The sequence below is a fragment of the Thalassophryne amazonica genome, chromosome 10 (assembly GCF_902500255.1).
Source record: "Thalassophryne amazonica chromosome 10, fThaAma1.1, whole genome shotgun sequence".
NCBI lineage: Eukaryota > Metazoa > Chordata > Actinopteri > Batrachoidiformes > Batrachoididae > Thalassophryne > Thalassophryne amazonica.
Genome location: NC_047112.1, coordinates 66,869,772 through 66,885,843, shown reverse-complemented (window position 1 = coordinate 66,885,843; position 16,072 = coordinate 66,869,772). Strand labels below are relative to the sequence as shown.

Below are 16,072 nucleotides of genomic sequence, written 5' to 3'. Positions count from 1 at the left end.
TTACAGCAGGATGAATATGTTAGTTTAAATGAGTCAACACCCCCGAGTCACACTAACTGTCAGAATGCTCGTAGCACGGGCCGGGGCGGTGGATTAGCAGCAATCTTCCATTCCAGCTTATTAATTAATCAAAAACCCAGACAGAGCTTTAATTCATTTGAAAGCTTGTCTCTTAGTCTTGTCCATCCAAATTGGAAGTCCCAAAAACCAGTTTTATTTGTTATTATCTATCGTCCACCTGGTCGTTACTGTGAGTTTCTCTGTGAATTTTCAGACCTTTTGTCTGACTTAGTGCTTAGCTCAGATAAGATAATTATAGTGGGCGATTTTAACATCCACACAGATGCTGAGAATGACAGCCTCAACACTGCATTTAATCTATTATTAGACTCTATTGGCTTTGCTCAAAAAGTAAATGAGTCCACCCACCACTTTAATCATATCTTAGATCTTGTTCTGACTTATGGTATGGAAATAGAAGACTTAACAGTATTCCCTGAAAACTCCCTTCTGTCTGATCATTTTTTAATAACATTTACATTTACTCTGATGGACTACCCAGCAGTAGGGAATAAGTTTCATTACACTAGAAGTCTTTCAGAAAGCGCTGTAACTAGGTTTAAGGATATGATTCCTTCTTTATGTTCTCTAATGCCATATAACAACACAGTGCAGAGTAGCTACCTAAACTCTGTAAGGGAGATAGAGTATCTCGTCAATAGTTTTACATCCTCATTGAAGACAACTTTGGATGCTGTAGCTCCTCTGAAAAAGAGAGCTTTAAATCAGAAGTGTCTGACTCCATGGTATAACTCTCAAACTCGTAGCTTAAAGCAGATAACCCGTAAGTTGGAGAGGAAATGGCGTCTCACTAATTTAGAAGATCTTCACTTAGCCTGGAAAAAGAGTCTGTTGCTCTATAAAAAAGCCCTCCGTAAAGCTAGGACATCTTTCTACTCATCACTAATTGAAGAAAATAAGAACAACCCCAGGTTTCTTTTCAGCACTGTAGCCAGGCTGACAAAGAGTCAGAGCTCTATTGAGCTGAGTATTCCATTATCTTTAACTAGTAATGAGTTCATGACTTTCTTTGCTAACAAAATTTTAACTATTAGAGAAAAAATTACTCATAACCATCCCAAAGACGTATCGTTATCTTTGGCTGCTTTCAGTGATGCCAGTATTTGGTTAGACTCTTTCTCTCCGATTGTTCTGTCTGAGTTATTTTCATTAGTTACTTCATCCAAACCATCAACATGTTTATTAGACCCCATTCCTACCAGGCTGCTCAAGGAAGCCCTACCATTATTTAATGCTTCGATCTTAAATATGATCAATCTATCTTTGTTAGTTGGCTATGTACCACAGGCTTTTAAGGTGGCAGTAATTAAACCATTACTTAAAAAGCCATCACTTGACCCAGCTATCTTAGCTAATTATAGGCCAATCTCCAACCTTCCTTTTCTCTCAAAAATTCTTGAAAGGGTAGTTGTAAAACAGCTAACTGATCATCTGCAGAGGAATGGTCTATTTGAAGAGTTTCAGTCAGGTTTTAGAATTCATCATAGTACAGAAACAGCATTAGTGAAGGTTACAAATGATCTTCTTATGGCCTCGGACAGTGGACTCATCTCTGTGCTTGTTCTGTTAGACCTCAGTGCTGCTTTTGATACTGTTGACCATAAAATTTTATTACAGAGATTAGAGCATGCCATAGGTATTAAAGGCACTGCGCTGCGGTGGTTTGAATCATATTTGTCTAATAGATTACAATTTGTTCATGTAAATGGGGAATCTTCTTCACAGACTAAAGTTAATTATGGAGTTCCACAAGGTTCTGTGCTAGGACCAATTTTATTCACTTTATATATGCTTCCCTTAGGCAGTATTATTAGACGGTATTGCTTAAATTTTCATTGTTACGCAGATGATACCCAGCTTTATCTATCCATGAAGCCAGAGGACACACACCAATTAGCTAAACTGCAGGATTGTCTTACAGACATAAAGACATGGATGACCTCTAATTTCCTGCTTTTAAACTCAGATAAAACTGAAGTTATTGTACTTGGCCCCACAAATCTTAGAAACATGGTGTCTAACCAGATCCTTACTCTGGATGGCATTACCCTGACCTCTAGTAATACTGTGAGAAATCTTGGAGTCATTTTTGATCAGGATATGTCATTCAAAGCGCATATTAAACAAATATGTAGGACTGCTTTTTTGCATTTACGCAATATCTCTAAAATCAGAAAGGTCTTGTCTCAGAGTGATGCTGAAAAACTAATTCATGCATTTATTTCCTCTAGGCTGGACTATTGTAATTCATTATTATCAGGTTGTCCTAAAAGTTCCCTAAAAAGCCTTCAGTTAATTCAAAATGCTGCAGCTAGAGTGCTGACGGGGACTAGAAGGAGAGAGCATATCTCACCCATATTGGCCTCTCTTCATTGGCTTCCTGTTAATTCTAGAATAGAATTTAAAATTCTTCTTCTTACTTATAAGGTTTTGAATAATCAGGTCCCATCTTATCTTAGGGACCTCGTAGTACCATATCACCCCAATAGAGCGCTTCGCTCTCAGACTGCAGGCTTACTTGTAGTTCCTAGGGTTTGTAAGAGTAGAATGGGAGGCAGAGCCTTCAGCTTTCAGGCTCCTCTCCTGTGGAACCAGCTCCCAATTCAGATCAGGGAGACAGACACCCTCTCTACTTTTAAGATTAGGCTTAAAACTTTCCTTTTTGCTAAAGCTTATAGTTAGGGCTGGATCAGGTGACCCTGAACCATCCCTTAGTTATGCTGCTATAGACGTAGACTGCTGGGGGGTTCCCATGATGCACTGTTTCTTTCTCTTTTTGCTCTGTATGCACCACTCTGCATTTAATCATTAGTGATCGATCTCTGCTCCCCTCCACAGCATGTCTTTTTCCTGGTTCTCTCCCTCAGCCCCAACCAGTCCCAGCAGAAGACTGCCCCTCCCTGAGCCTGGTTCTGCTGGAGGTTTCTTCCTGTTAAAAGGGAGTTTTTCCTTCCCACTGTAGCCAAGTGCTTGCTCACAGGGGGTCGTTTTTGACCGTTGGGGTTTTACATAATTATTGTATGGCCTTGCCTTACAATATAAAGCGCCTTGGGGCAACTGTTTGTTGTGATTTGGCGCTATATAAAAAAATTGATTGATTGATTGATTGATTTGGCGCTATATAAAAAAAAAAATTGATTGAATTGATTGAAAACAAATAAGTGATTTATACCGTCAAGCTCAAACAAATGGAACACACCTGTTCCAACTTAAGAGCTTGACGGTAATGTGACTCAGTCACCAACAGAGGGAGCCAGAGTGCTAAAAATAAAAAACCCCCTTTGGTGACAGAGAAAACAAACGAGCTGCTTTTCTGTGCGCAGCTGTGAGCAACACACAACCAAAAATGTGATTCAACTAAATAACACCGGAGCTGACACAACAGACGCAGTAGTTATCTTCATCCGGGTAAACGGGGCTACAACTGTCACACGGGAAGCACAGCGACCCGTGCCACAGAGCACCGCCGTGCGCGTGCACCCATTACAGACACACTCTTGCAGCTCCCGTTTAAACCTCTTATCCGGTCGGAGCGTGACGCGAAGCCGTCGCCAGTCACACTCCACCACGACCCTCGGATAAGGCACAAACACAGGAACATGGCTGCATGAGCGCTCAAATCAGTATTCGGTAATGGGTTCTCCAACGCGCACCATCCGGGCGGAGAGCACCCGCAACTGATCAGGATAACTTCTGAACGTCTGCTGCCGCCTTCCCGGCGCGTTACCGTCTCTGCTACCGCTGGGTCCATGATGTTTGGCCAGAGACTGTTATGTGTCGGACGCAGCTCGGAGAACCGACCAGCGTTTGAAGGACCCAGTATGAAATAAGCAGAGCACGGTACAAAGGCTAACTGAATTTAATACATAACAGTGATACAAAAAACAACAAAAGAAAGTGCGGTCTGGCGTGGTGCGCTCCCAGCAGCGCTAACGGTCCGGAGCCAGAAGCTGTTCGGACCCAAGGACCCCGCCGACACCCCCCAGGTGGCCGCAACAAACCGAGTCTGTGAAAGAAGGAACCATTATGTGAGTCCACACTCTACACACAGAGAGAACACTTAAAGGTGTACAAACAGCAAACACTTCCTGGCTTGATTACTAATCAGCTTCCCAACCTGCAGGCATGGAACATCCAGTTCACAAAACTCCACTGCAGTGGAAGCCGATACATGACTAACATACAGCTCAATATAATAAAGCTGTGAGGGACACCACATTTACTGACTGTATAAACGTTAGTCACAAAATCTAACGTACCTCAGGAAGTGTGCTGACGAGCGTGAGACCTCACCCCCTCCTCTTTCACAGACTGTGCATCAAACCCTGGACGTTCTCTGCATCCACTGATGATGAGATGGCTCCCGAGACGACGATCTCACCCGTCTGGTCACAAGGTCGAGTCTCTGGCAAATACACACTGTACACTCCAGTCTTAAATGCCACCATGTTCCAATCCATATAGATGCACCACAGCTGTGAGTCCTGACGAGCCGCAGGTGATCAGGGTGAGGTCCTGATAACCTCAGCAACACAGCCACTCAGTCCCAAATGCAAGCCACCTGGAAGGAAAAACAAAAGACAGAAACAAAAAGGCAGCCAGGCCCCCCAGCCATACAACAGCTGTGTGGGGTATACACATTTGGCTCGGATGTTTTTCTGCTTCAGTTGCACCTGTGTTCTCCTTTTCTGCAGCTCCGGACAATAATCATGGTCAAAGAATATTGGAGCTTCTTTATAAAGAGTCTTTTGGCTCCATGCCTGTCTCAGGACAGCTTCTTTCGCTGATAAGTCCACAAATTTGAGCATCAGTGATCTTGGTGCAGTGGAGGGTTTGTGTGGTTTAGCTGTTAATGATCGGTGCACCCTCTCTGTTTGGTCTCCTGTAGTTTGTGGCATGTTGAAATCAAGTGAGGGTGACATTATGCAGTTCATTTCTCCGCCTAGAATGAGATGATGTGTATCTAGATTTGGTAAGATGGAAAAAAGATTTAAAAAATGCATCATCATCCACATTGGGAGCATAAACATTAGCTAAAATGATGGGAAAATTGTGTAATTGGCCAACAACTATAACAAACCGGCCAGCAGGGTCTGTCTCAACATGGGACACTATACAGGGTAGATTACAGATCCTCTGTCCTTGGAATTGAATCCAGAATGAAAGTCTTGTCCAGTTGCCTCTAAGTTTGGAGCGGTTAGACACTTTTAAGTACGTCTGTTGGAGGAATTCTATTCCAACATCCAGATTGTCCAAATGTGATCGGTCGTTTCTTCACAGGGTTATTTAAAGATTTAACATTCCATGTTGTAAATGTGACCTGGCAGTCAGTTGGATTATATATGGGTGACATATCCAATGTCATGTTTATAGGATTAAGAATATTTTTAAAACATTGGCATTGAGAAGTCATTTGAGTTGGTATATGAGACTTGCACATGATAACATAGGACAGAAAAGAAAAATAAAGGGAATAGAAAGAAGAATAAATGAATAAATAAAACACAAAAAACTATTCGGTGCATATTTTCTACCGCAAGGCACCTGTGAGATCACAGTGACTCCAAACCCACATACGAATAAATTATGGTGAGGGGAAGTGAGAGGGTTAAAAATAGTTAAATAAAAAAACACATCACGAAAATGTGACTCATTTCATGATGGGAGCATGAAAAAAAAGGGTGAGAGTGGGCTGGACAGGTCGGGGTTTTCTGTCTGGTCTTTTGGGCTGCAAGCTGTGGTGAGACCTATTGATCAGAATCTCCTTCTCAAGCTTCAAAACCTCTTTTTCACATTTTTGCCACAGAGGTCTGGAATCTGGCTCTTCTGGATCTTCTCATGCTCCTTTCCATATCAAGACATTTCTAATACAGGTTTTTCACAGTAAATTTGAGTTTTCTTACCACCGTCTGCAGCACAGGGGTGTTGTCATATCGGGTGGAAATTCCTTGCTCCATCACCCGCAGGGTCATCTTCATACCCTCCAGCTCTGAGTGCTTCAGAGCAATAGTATTGGCAAACACCATCTTTACAGATGACAGTTCAATTTTAATAGTTTCAAACTCTGTGGTAAAAGTAGACTGAAGTCCCATTTTCAAACCAGTTCAGAGCTCTGATTAAGTGATGAAAGAATCTCAGCCTTCAGATCCGACATATCGATTTGCTCCCAAATAATTAAGAGAACGCTTTGTGGCCCTGCAGGAAGCACTTTCAACCCGAGGTGAGTTTGGTTCTTCAGCGGCAATCCTCTCAGTTACTTGTGTAACTGACGCCATTAACAAAGCATGATAACTGGCTTTCGCAGAAGTGATTAAAATAGCTATGGGTGTGGTATATCCAATGATATCACCCAAAAAGGATATTTTTAATGAGGATTTTTGCAGAGCACTTTTCTTTGCTTCCTGCACCATCGCTGGCTCACTAGCGCCCACCAAATCAGAATGTTTGACCACATTACCTTGAATCTGTCCTCCCTTCACTGGCTTCTTGTCTGCATGAGGTCCGATTTTTAAGGTTTTTTACATACCGACCTGTGTTCTGTGTTCTCAGGAGGCAGTATTACTGTGTGGTCCAAAGGTTCAAAAGAAGTCAGCAGGCCACAGAGCGTTCTCTCACCGTGCACCTGTTCTGCGGAACAGTCTGCCTCCTGAGATAAAACAGTCTGATTCTCTGGAGACATTCAAGTCCAGATTAAAAACTGATCAGTTTTACCTTTCATATGACTGAGATATTAGTGCTGAATTGAAGCATTTTCCCCTCCATCTTAATTATGCTGCTGACAGCAGAGCAGGTTTCAGTTTCAGTTGCTCTAAATTCTTGGTCTGTGAGTGAAGCAGGGGGCTAGCTTCTGACGACTACGGTAGCATCCTGTCTGTTAAAGTCTTTCAAAGTTGGAAAACCAATAAAACAGGGACAGGGTGATGGGCAGCCAAAGCTCACTGATCCTTAGCCATGTGGAGGATCTGCTCCTGACATCTTGGTGCCAGGTACCACAGCACCTCTTCAGAGCTCCAGTGGAGTCTGTGCTTCAACGGGTTCGGGCTGTTTTGGTGGCAAAGTGGGGATGTCCACAGTATTAGGCAGGTGGCCACAATGTTGTGGTTGATCTGGGTCTAGTCGGACTTTATTCCACCTGGACCTTGATTTCAGGTCATTTAGCTCTCTGCACTTTATTTCTTCCTGGATGTCAAAGTAGTGTTTATCGTATTAATTTGCTCTCCTCTCTGTCCCCTGCCCTCCAGAAAGGGGACAGTGAAGTGAGTTGTGTCCACGTGTGCGTCTGTCACAGCCCTTGGTGATGCAGTTACTGCAAACGTGTTTCATTTTAGACAGAATGGTGGGAGATGTGACATGATGGTTTTTGAATGTGAAGTGGGGGCTCACAGAAAATGTTTGGGAAGCACATGTTTATGTCAGTGTTTGAAACCTTGTTCTGAACTCTCCCCCTACAGGTTGGAGTGGGTGGAAATCATTGAACCACGTACGCGGGAGCGCATGTATGCCAACCTTCTGACGGGAGAATGTGTGTGGGACCCTCCACAGGGTGTTTACATCAAACGGACTGGTGACAACCAGTGGTGGGAGCTCTTTGACCCCAACACTTCACGCTTCTACTACTACAATGCCTCAACCCAGCGTACAGTGTGGCATCGGCCTCAGGGCTGTGACATCATCCCCCTGGCCAAACTGCAAACTCTAAAGCAGCACACTGATTCCACAAGCCCCCAGGCTGCGAGTGCCGCCGGAGGCAGCAGAGCATCAGCCGACAACAGCCCAGGACGGAACAGCGGGGTCAGCAGAGAGGGAAGCACATCCTCGTCTTTGGAGCAGGAGCTGTCTGAAAAACAAGGCAGCCGAGACGAGTCTGAAAGGTAAGAATGGTGTCATAGGGAGTTTGTGCAGCGTCGATGTTTGAAATAGAAAAACTCAAGCTGGCAATACCACCTACAAATTGGTATAATACCAGACCACATCACACCAAGTTACAGGGGGACCGTGTGCGCTACTGGGAGGAGGCAGCGCTGTATCAGTTCAGTCATGTCGTGTTCAATTTCATGCATAACATCATGATGTGGTGTTATATACATGTTATTACAGGCAGAGTGCCACAGAGGGGTGCACATACAGGCGCACACACACACACACACACACACACACACACACAAAGCATTTGTGTGAGGTGGAGAGGGATATTCCTGTTGTCAAAACCTGGAACAAAAGCTTCTGAAAGAATAAAAGTGTCCACTTTGAAAAGCCCAAATGTCCAAGGTATTTACATGATGGCGTTCACACCCAGAGAGTGGTCACAGACAGCGTTCTAACCACAGCGGGTGCCACTGGGCGTCACCATTCAGTACCGCAAATTTCCGCCCTGCACAGATTTTCCGAAAAATGAACTGAATCCCTTCTGGGATTCCCCTAAAAACTGATCTCTAACGCATTTGTGGCCATCACATGATGGAGGAAGACAGTGTGATGTCATTGTTGCGTGATTGTCATGGTAACAGCAGCGCCATTTCATTGTTGGTGAATGTGTGCGTTTCACTCATGCTTTCACGTGGTCGGGGATTTAACAAATTTCAATAGAAATGGAGGGTTTTCACTTGTAAAATGAGCTACCATTACCAGTATAATTTCATTGGTGAGGAGTTAGCAAACGGCGTGTCGTCATGATCATGTTACTGTTTTCTCGTAGTAATAGAGGTTGTATTTGTTAGTGATTTTCTACGCAACCGGGCTTCAGACATGCTCCAGCAGACAGCCCGAAGCAAGAGAATACTTGGACATTCAGAACCGGGCCGGAAGAGAGCAGGAGTGAGCGGAGAGGGAGGGAGCTTCGACCTGGAGGACAAAGGCGCAGTCAGTAACAGACCTTAACAGACGGTGGCAGCAACAGAGAGCGACAGCATTGGCAGGAAAAGTGCTTAATCAGTGAACTCCCACAAAAATAATGTACGAAGGATAATATTATTATTATTATTATTATTATTATTCCTTTACATGAGGGACTGTAGCTTCAGTTTACAAACTGGCGAAGTGGGAGATAATGTTCCTGAGAGTTGGCTGCCCCTCGAAAAATGCACGTTAATGAGGAACAAATAAAAACTGTCTGGTGTGTCACGGACGATTCTCGTTTCTTGGCCACAACAAAAGTCCCGGTTTGCGACTTTTGTCACGAATGACATCTTTAAATGGCTTTGATGAAGGTTGATGAATAAGTGAGTGGTAAAACCTGCGGTGAGAGCATCTTACCGATTAAATGTGTGGAGTTTTAAACAGGTGACAGTGTTACTTTGTGCTCAGCAGAAAACGCTGTCAATTGCTTTAGGCCCTAATCTTGTATTTAATTGGCTGTATAACCAGCAATAGAGCTCCGATATCTCTCGACCTGCTACAAAACACACAGAGAAGTTTGCTATGTTTTCACTTACTAAAAAATGGAAACCACGTTGCCATGCAGGTCACATGACCAGTGTTCCAGATGTCTGTCTTGCTTATGGGATAGCATAGCTTCTAGCCTTCCCTGAAGCGAGATGGTCATTGCAAAATAGCGAGCCATGTTAAGCTTATGTATTGATTTTGTGAAAGGTTAAACTACAAGAAAGCACATTTTGACAATTATTCACTCATGCACAGGCGCAATAATGGAGGATTTTTGTTTGTTTATTTGGATTTTAAATTCTACGTTGGGTTCTTTATCGTGGCACAACGGAAGCTTGAGGACTACTTTGGTGGAGGAAACGCAAACCGGAAAAGAGGAGGAGAATGAGGAGATGTTCAGCCATGTTCATCACAGTCATCTGATGTGGCATTACATTCCTGCACTAATGTAGCAGCTAAGACTAAATAGAAACAGAAGCATGCATCTCACTTTTATCCGAAATGGAAAACAGGTAAGTTTTATAGAAAAAAACACACTCAATAATAAAGCACAAACACTTTCATTCCATGTAGTAACTGTTGTTATGATCAGGACTTGGAATGAAAGGATTTAGAACTCCAAATGCAGAGGCAGACTCCAGAAGTGATTTGTTTACAGCAAATATTGTTAAAGCCAACAGGGGTATGGGAGAAAACGGTGAGGGACTCAGGGTACAAAACTTAACAAAAGTACAATTCTTGTTCAAGGGAAAAAACAAAATCAAAAACCCAGTACTTACTACACAGAGGAACATACAGAGCTCTGATTTCATCCACAGAAAGACAATGGACCCTCAACTCAAGACAAACAAGTCGTGGTATAAATAAGATCACTAATTGACACAGGTGTGAGTAATCACTAAATAAAACAGAGAAGTGAAGTACTGAAAATCAGCACACGAGGGCAGCAAAACCAAGGCATTGCCAAGACAAACATAACCAGCCCAGTCTCATGTTTTTTTTTTTCGTGCTCCCGTGATGAAATTAGTCAAATTTTCGTGACAGGTTTTTTTTTTTTAACTCACTATTCCTAACCCTACTCCAACCCCTGACCCTAACCTTAACCATAACCTAATGTTACCCACCCCCACAACCCTAACCATAGCCACCCCAAACCCCCTGCTTCACTTTTAATTTCGTGCAGCCATCACGGATTGAATTTATGCTGCCATGATGAAAATTAGGTGCTTTTTGTCACAATATCATGAACCAGTAGATTAATGTATATTTCGTGCTGCTGAAACACGACTTTCCGTGAGACCAGGTTGACATAACACAAGACTACTCAGAATCAAAATATACACAGAATATCAAATATATGCCTAAACAGTAAAATGCAAACCTGAAGAGCAAAATAGAAACAAAACCTGGAACAATCAAAGACCTAGAGAGAACTCAAACAACAAAAGCAAAGTTACCTACAAGAAAATACAAAAGAGGCATGAAATGGGGGTGTTCTGTCGAGATGTGGTGCGCCGTCGAGATGAGGTGCGTGGCACCTACGCTCGACAGATAACTGTCGAGATGAGGTGCATCGTTGAGATGAGGTTCCTCGCGTAACTGCATATGTGTGCACTGAAAAAATTACTTGACGAAGTTCGCTTATTTTGATGGGCAAGTAAATGTATAAATTGTTCATCCGAACGTAGTAAGGTATAAAATCTACTCACTATAAAACGATAAGTATTTTTAACCTGGAGTTAGCTTATTTCAACAGGCAAAATATACACATACATTTATGCTCCTAACATAAAATACAGAAAATGTTTTACTTACTAGGCTATAACTACACTGAATATAATATATAAGCCAGGACCTTAAAATAACCTTATGGCTACATATACAACATGGCACAAAAAAGGAACAAAATCTGTGTAGGGCATAAAACCACCTAACTTGGGTAATCAAAACTAGAAAGGCCGAACACAGAAAATGAAAGACCTAACTGATGAGCACAGGAAATACAAGCTGAGTGGACAGTCGACATAAGACACAAGAGACCGGGTGAAGAAGACAGAGACAAGATGGAAGAAAGGTGACAAGTGCACAGGTTAAGGTACGTACACACAAATAGACAGAAGACCAAGTGTATCGCATTTCACACACACACACGCACAAAGACAGATAGGAGAGCAGGTGCACAGCGCAACATGAAGACAAATCCAGACAGACAGGCAAGGACTCAGAGGTGCAACAAATCTAATCAAATACAGACGAGACATATGACGAGGGGGTGTGACCTACAGGGTGAAATTAAACCATGCAACAGACTAGCATGGAATACAGACATAATCCCCAAAAGAACCCCAGCTGGGCAGGTTGCTACATGAAACCACCACAAACTGTAATTTATTTTATTAATTTAGAGTTTGACAGAAACATTAAAAAAACAAACACGTGCCGCACAGCAGCACGAAGCTCGCTCATGGAACAGGAAGTCCCAAACAGGAATGTTAAACACTTCCTGGCGTGGGCGGAGCTATAGCAGAGGCCAAGTTTGCACTGGAGTCCCCTGAATTCTGGTTGGACACAGATGATTGACATGTCACTGCACCGCACATCTGGTTGAAAAGAGCTGCATTTTGAAATCAGTGACACATATTGACTGCTAGGTCCCTCTTGTACAGTAGCTGGCGCTGTGTACCACAAAATGTTCTAAGCCACCTTAATAGAAGAAGAAAAATGGTTGACTGAGATTTGAAACTGAACACTTTGTCCGAACCACAGACTCCAAATGACACCAAAGTTATATTGGGCCTCATGTATCAACGTTGCATACGGCGATATTTGAGCAGATATGGGGTGTACGCCAAAACGGCTGCGCTACTTGGCATTTATCAATGTGGTCCTTGGCGTACGCTGCGCTGAAAATATACACCAGGTCAAGAGGTGGCGTAAATTATACACCAAAATGAACCAGCGCTGGAATCCACATAAAAATGAAGATGATCAACATGATAAACAGTGCCATTATACAAATCAGTGCATATGTTACATAAATAACACTTTCCTGATTATACTACATAATAATCAATACAAATCCCGCTATTGCGGGATTGTTATGGAGCACGATCCGTGGCTACAGCGCTGACAGGAAGGAAAGCGCTGCTCACCTTTTTCTCCAGACTTCGAGCCTGGAGCCAGAGCAGCGCTGAGCTTAACTTCATGTGGTGTGATCGTTTTTGTTGTGTGGGCCGCTGAAGAGGAGGTACTGCTGGCCCACCACCACCAGATGGCGCCCTGCTTGAAGTGCGGGCTTCAAGCACGAGAGGGCGTCATAGCAACCGGGAGTGACAGCTGTCACTCGTCATCAGCACCAGCTGTCACTCATCCACATCACCATATAAGCCAGACTGCAACTCCACCTCCTCGCCGAGTAATCAGCTATCTTGGAGGTAATTTCTCTGCTGTATTTAACGCTGACTTATAGTCTGAACTTCTTTGCAGCCGTTTTCCTGTGGTGTTGCCTTATCTGTGGGATTGGCGTTTGGTGTGATCAGCGACGGCTTCGCTTCACACCCCAACCAGATAAGTGGTTAGACAGGAGCTGCACGAGTGTGTGATTGGAGGTGGAGGTGCTCCCTCCCAAAAGAACACAGACTGTGGGATTACTGAGTGTGCGTACTCACACTCACCTGTGCTGTTTCTGTTCTCTGCCAGCAGTGCCAGGTCTGACAGCTGGAGAGGGTGGCCACCTGGGGACTCAGGACTTGGCGGCTCCGGTGTTCTTCAGATCCGTTGGCAGTGAGGACCGTGTGGGATCCGGCTCGGTTCTGGACGGGCGTCTCCTATCCTCAAGCCTGCCCACACGTCACCCAATGTGTAATTGACTGTAGTTCCAAACTTGTTGTTGTCTGTATTCCGTTGTGCACAATTTACAACATTAAATTGTTACTGTTTGGCTTATCCATTGCCCGTTCATTTACGCCCCCTGTTGTGGGTCCGTGTTCCTACACTTTCACAACAGTTTTAGACTATGAAATTGATAATAACAACTGTAGTTCCGCAATTCCCTTAATTCGCCCGTGCTGCAGCCAGGTTTTGTCGTCTCCATTCGGTTGTCACAATAAAATAAATACAGAAATACATTTAAAAAAATAAAGAAATCTGACAGATTAGGCGTGTCTTATTAAATGAGCGAGCAAATATCCACATGTCAAGAATTATTGACATGGTCACTCGCTATAACGCCGTTGACCTGTCGTGGCCTCGGAGTCTCGCGGAGTATTCCAATTTTGCATGCCTTTTTTTTTTTTTTTTTACAGTGTTCTGTGTTCTGCATATCTGTTTATAACAATCTTGTTGCCCAGAAGAGAAAAGAGCGCCAACAACTACTCATAACTGTGTTTGTCACACGGAAACACACACCTGCTGCAGCCAGGTGTGAGTGGAAAAAGGCGCAGCGCCCGGACGCAGAGGCCCGATCTGTGAAATACTGGTCAGTCACTATTAATAATTTCTTATGTGTCCGACCTCGTTCGTTGATCGTTAAAATTAATTCGTTAGTTCTAAATGCCATCATAATTATTTATAGGAAAACGTTCTATTTTTATTTCTCAAACAAATGTTTGGGCCTGAAACAGTTTGGTATTATTTTCCTACTAAGGTTTGAACTTTGAGAGTGTTTACACACGAGAGAAAAGTGATAAAATGTTCATGCCTGATTGAGAACGTGTATAAACTGTGTAGTGAGGGTTTTTACAGCTTTGAAACGTCTATAATAATTGTAAAAAATTTCGGTTTCGCGTATTTCGGGCTATTTTTTAGAACGTAACTCCAGCGATTAATGAGGGACCACTGTAACACTTTATTGATTATATACTACAAAACAATTGATACGACGGCCGCTTTTGACGCTCTATTGGCACGCGTCATGATTGGTGGAGTTCTTTTTCATTGCCGTCTTCCCGTCTTCCATGTCGTAAAATGAGGGTGTGTCTGAAGCGGAGTCTGAATATTTATGGCCGTGTTTATTATAATTACGATCGTTTCCACCCGCCGCATTTATCAAGATCACGTCAGGCGTACGCCAGAAATGGGCAGGTGCGCACTGCTTGATACATGTCAGGGTGACTTTGGTGTATTTCAAGTTTACGCTGTAAATTTACGCCACAAGTGCGCAACATTGATACATGAGGCCCATTGTGTGTGCAAGAGACCAAGTGGAAGGGAAGTAAGAGCAGGAGCATTGGCCGTGGGTACAAGTTGTACCATGGCGAGGACAGGAAGAGAAATGGTGTTGGGGTCATTTTAAAGGAAGAGTATGTTAAAAGTGTGTTGGAGGTTAAGCGACTGTCTGACAGGTGGATGAGTGTGAAGTTGGAAATTGAAGGGGTGATGATGAATATCTTCAGTGCATATGCCCCACAGGTAGGTTGTGAGATGAAGGAGAAAGAAGATTTCTGGAGTGTGTTAGATGAGGTGGTGGAGAGTGTGCCCAAGCATGAAAGAGTGGTGATAGGAGCGGACCTCAATGGGCATGTTGGTGAAGGGAACAGAGGTGATGAGGAAGTAATGGGTAGATATGGTATCAAGAATAGGAATGGGGAAGGACAGATGGTAGTTGATTTTGCAAAAAATTATGGAAATGGCTGTGGTGAATACCTACTTTAAGAAAAGGGAGGAGTACAGGGTCACATAGAGTGGAGGAAGGTGCACACAGGTGGACTACATTCTTTATAGGAGATGCAAGCTAAAAGAAATCAGACTGTAAGGTGGTGGCAGGAGAGAGTGTCTTTAGACAGCATAGGATGGTTGTTTGTAGGATGACTTTAGAGGTAAAGAAGAAGAAGAGAGTGAGAGCTCAACAAAGGATCAGATGGTGGAAGCTGAACGAGGAAGACTGTTGTGTGAAATTTAGCGAGCAGGTGAGAGAAGCACTGGTTGGAGGGGAAGCAATTTTGGACAACTGGAAAAGTACTGCAGATGTGGTGAGGGAGACAGCTAGGACAGTACTGGGTATGACATCTGGACAGTGGAAGGAAGACAAGGAGACTTGGTGGTGGAATGAAGAGGTCCAGGAAAGCATAAGGAGAAAGAGGTTGGCGAAAAAGTTTTGCGATAGTCGGAGAGATGAAGAAAGTAGACAGGAGTACAAGGAGATGTGGCGTAAGGTGAAAAGAGAAATGGCAAAAGCGAAGGAAAAGGCATATTGCGAGCTGTACAAGAAGTTGAATAGTAAGGAAGGAGAAAAGGACTTGTACCGATTGGCCAGACAAAGGGACAGAGCTGGAAAGGATGTGCAGCAGGTTAGGGTGGTAAAGATGCACATGGTAATGTGCTGACAAGTGAGGAGTGTGTGCTGAGAAGGTGGAGGGAATATTTTGAAGAGCTAAAGAAAATGAGCGAGAGAAAAGGCTGGATGATGTGGTGAGAGTAAATCAGGAAGTACAAGAGATTAGTAAGGAAGCAGTGAGGGCTGCTATGAAGAAGAGGTGAAGAGTGGAAAGGCAGTTGGTCCAGATGACATTCCAGTGGAGGCATGGAAATGTCTAGGAGAGATGGCAGTAGAGTTTCTAACCAGATTGTTTAATAAAAGTGAGAGGATGCCTAAGGAGTGGAGATGAAGTGT

The 16,072-nt window shown here is 43.5% G+C and overlaps 1 protein-coding gene across 1 annotated transcript in view; it reads left to right on the top strand.

Moving 5' to 3' along the window:
• The window catches only part of arhgap39 (Rho GTPase activating protein 39), a 178,249-nt gene that overhangs the window by 51,046 nt on the left and 111,131 nt on the right, over positions 1 to 16,072 (top strand). Inside the window, 1 exon segment of the mRNA XM_034180178.1 lies at positions 7,533 to 7,952. Within this exon segment, the coding sequence (XP_034036069.1) occupies positions 7,533 to 7,952 (420 nt within the window).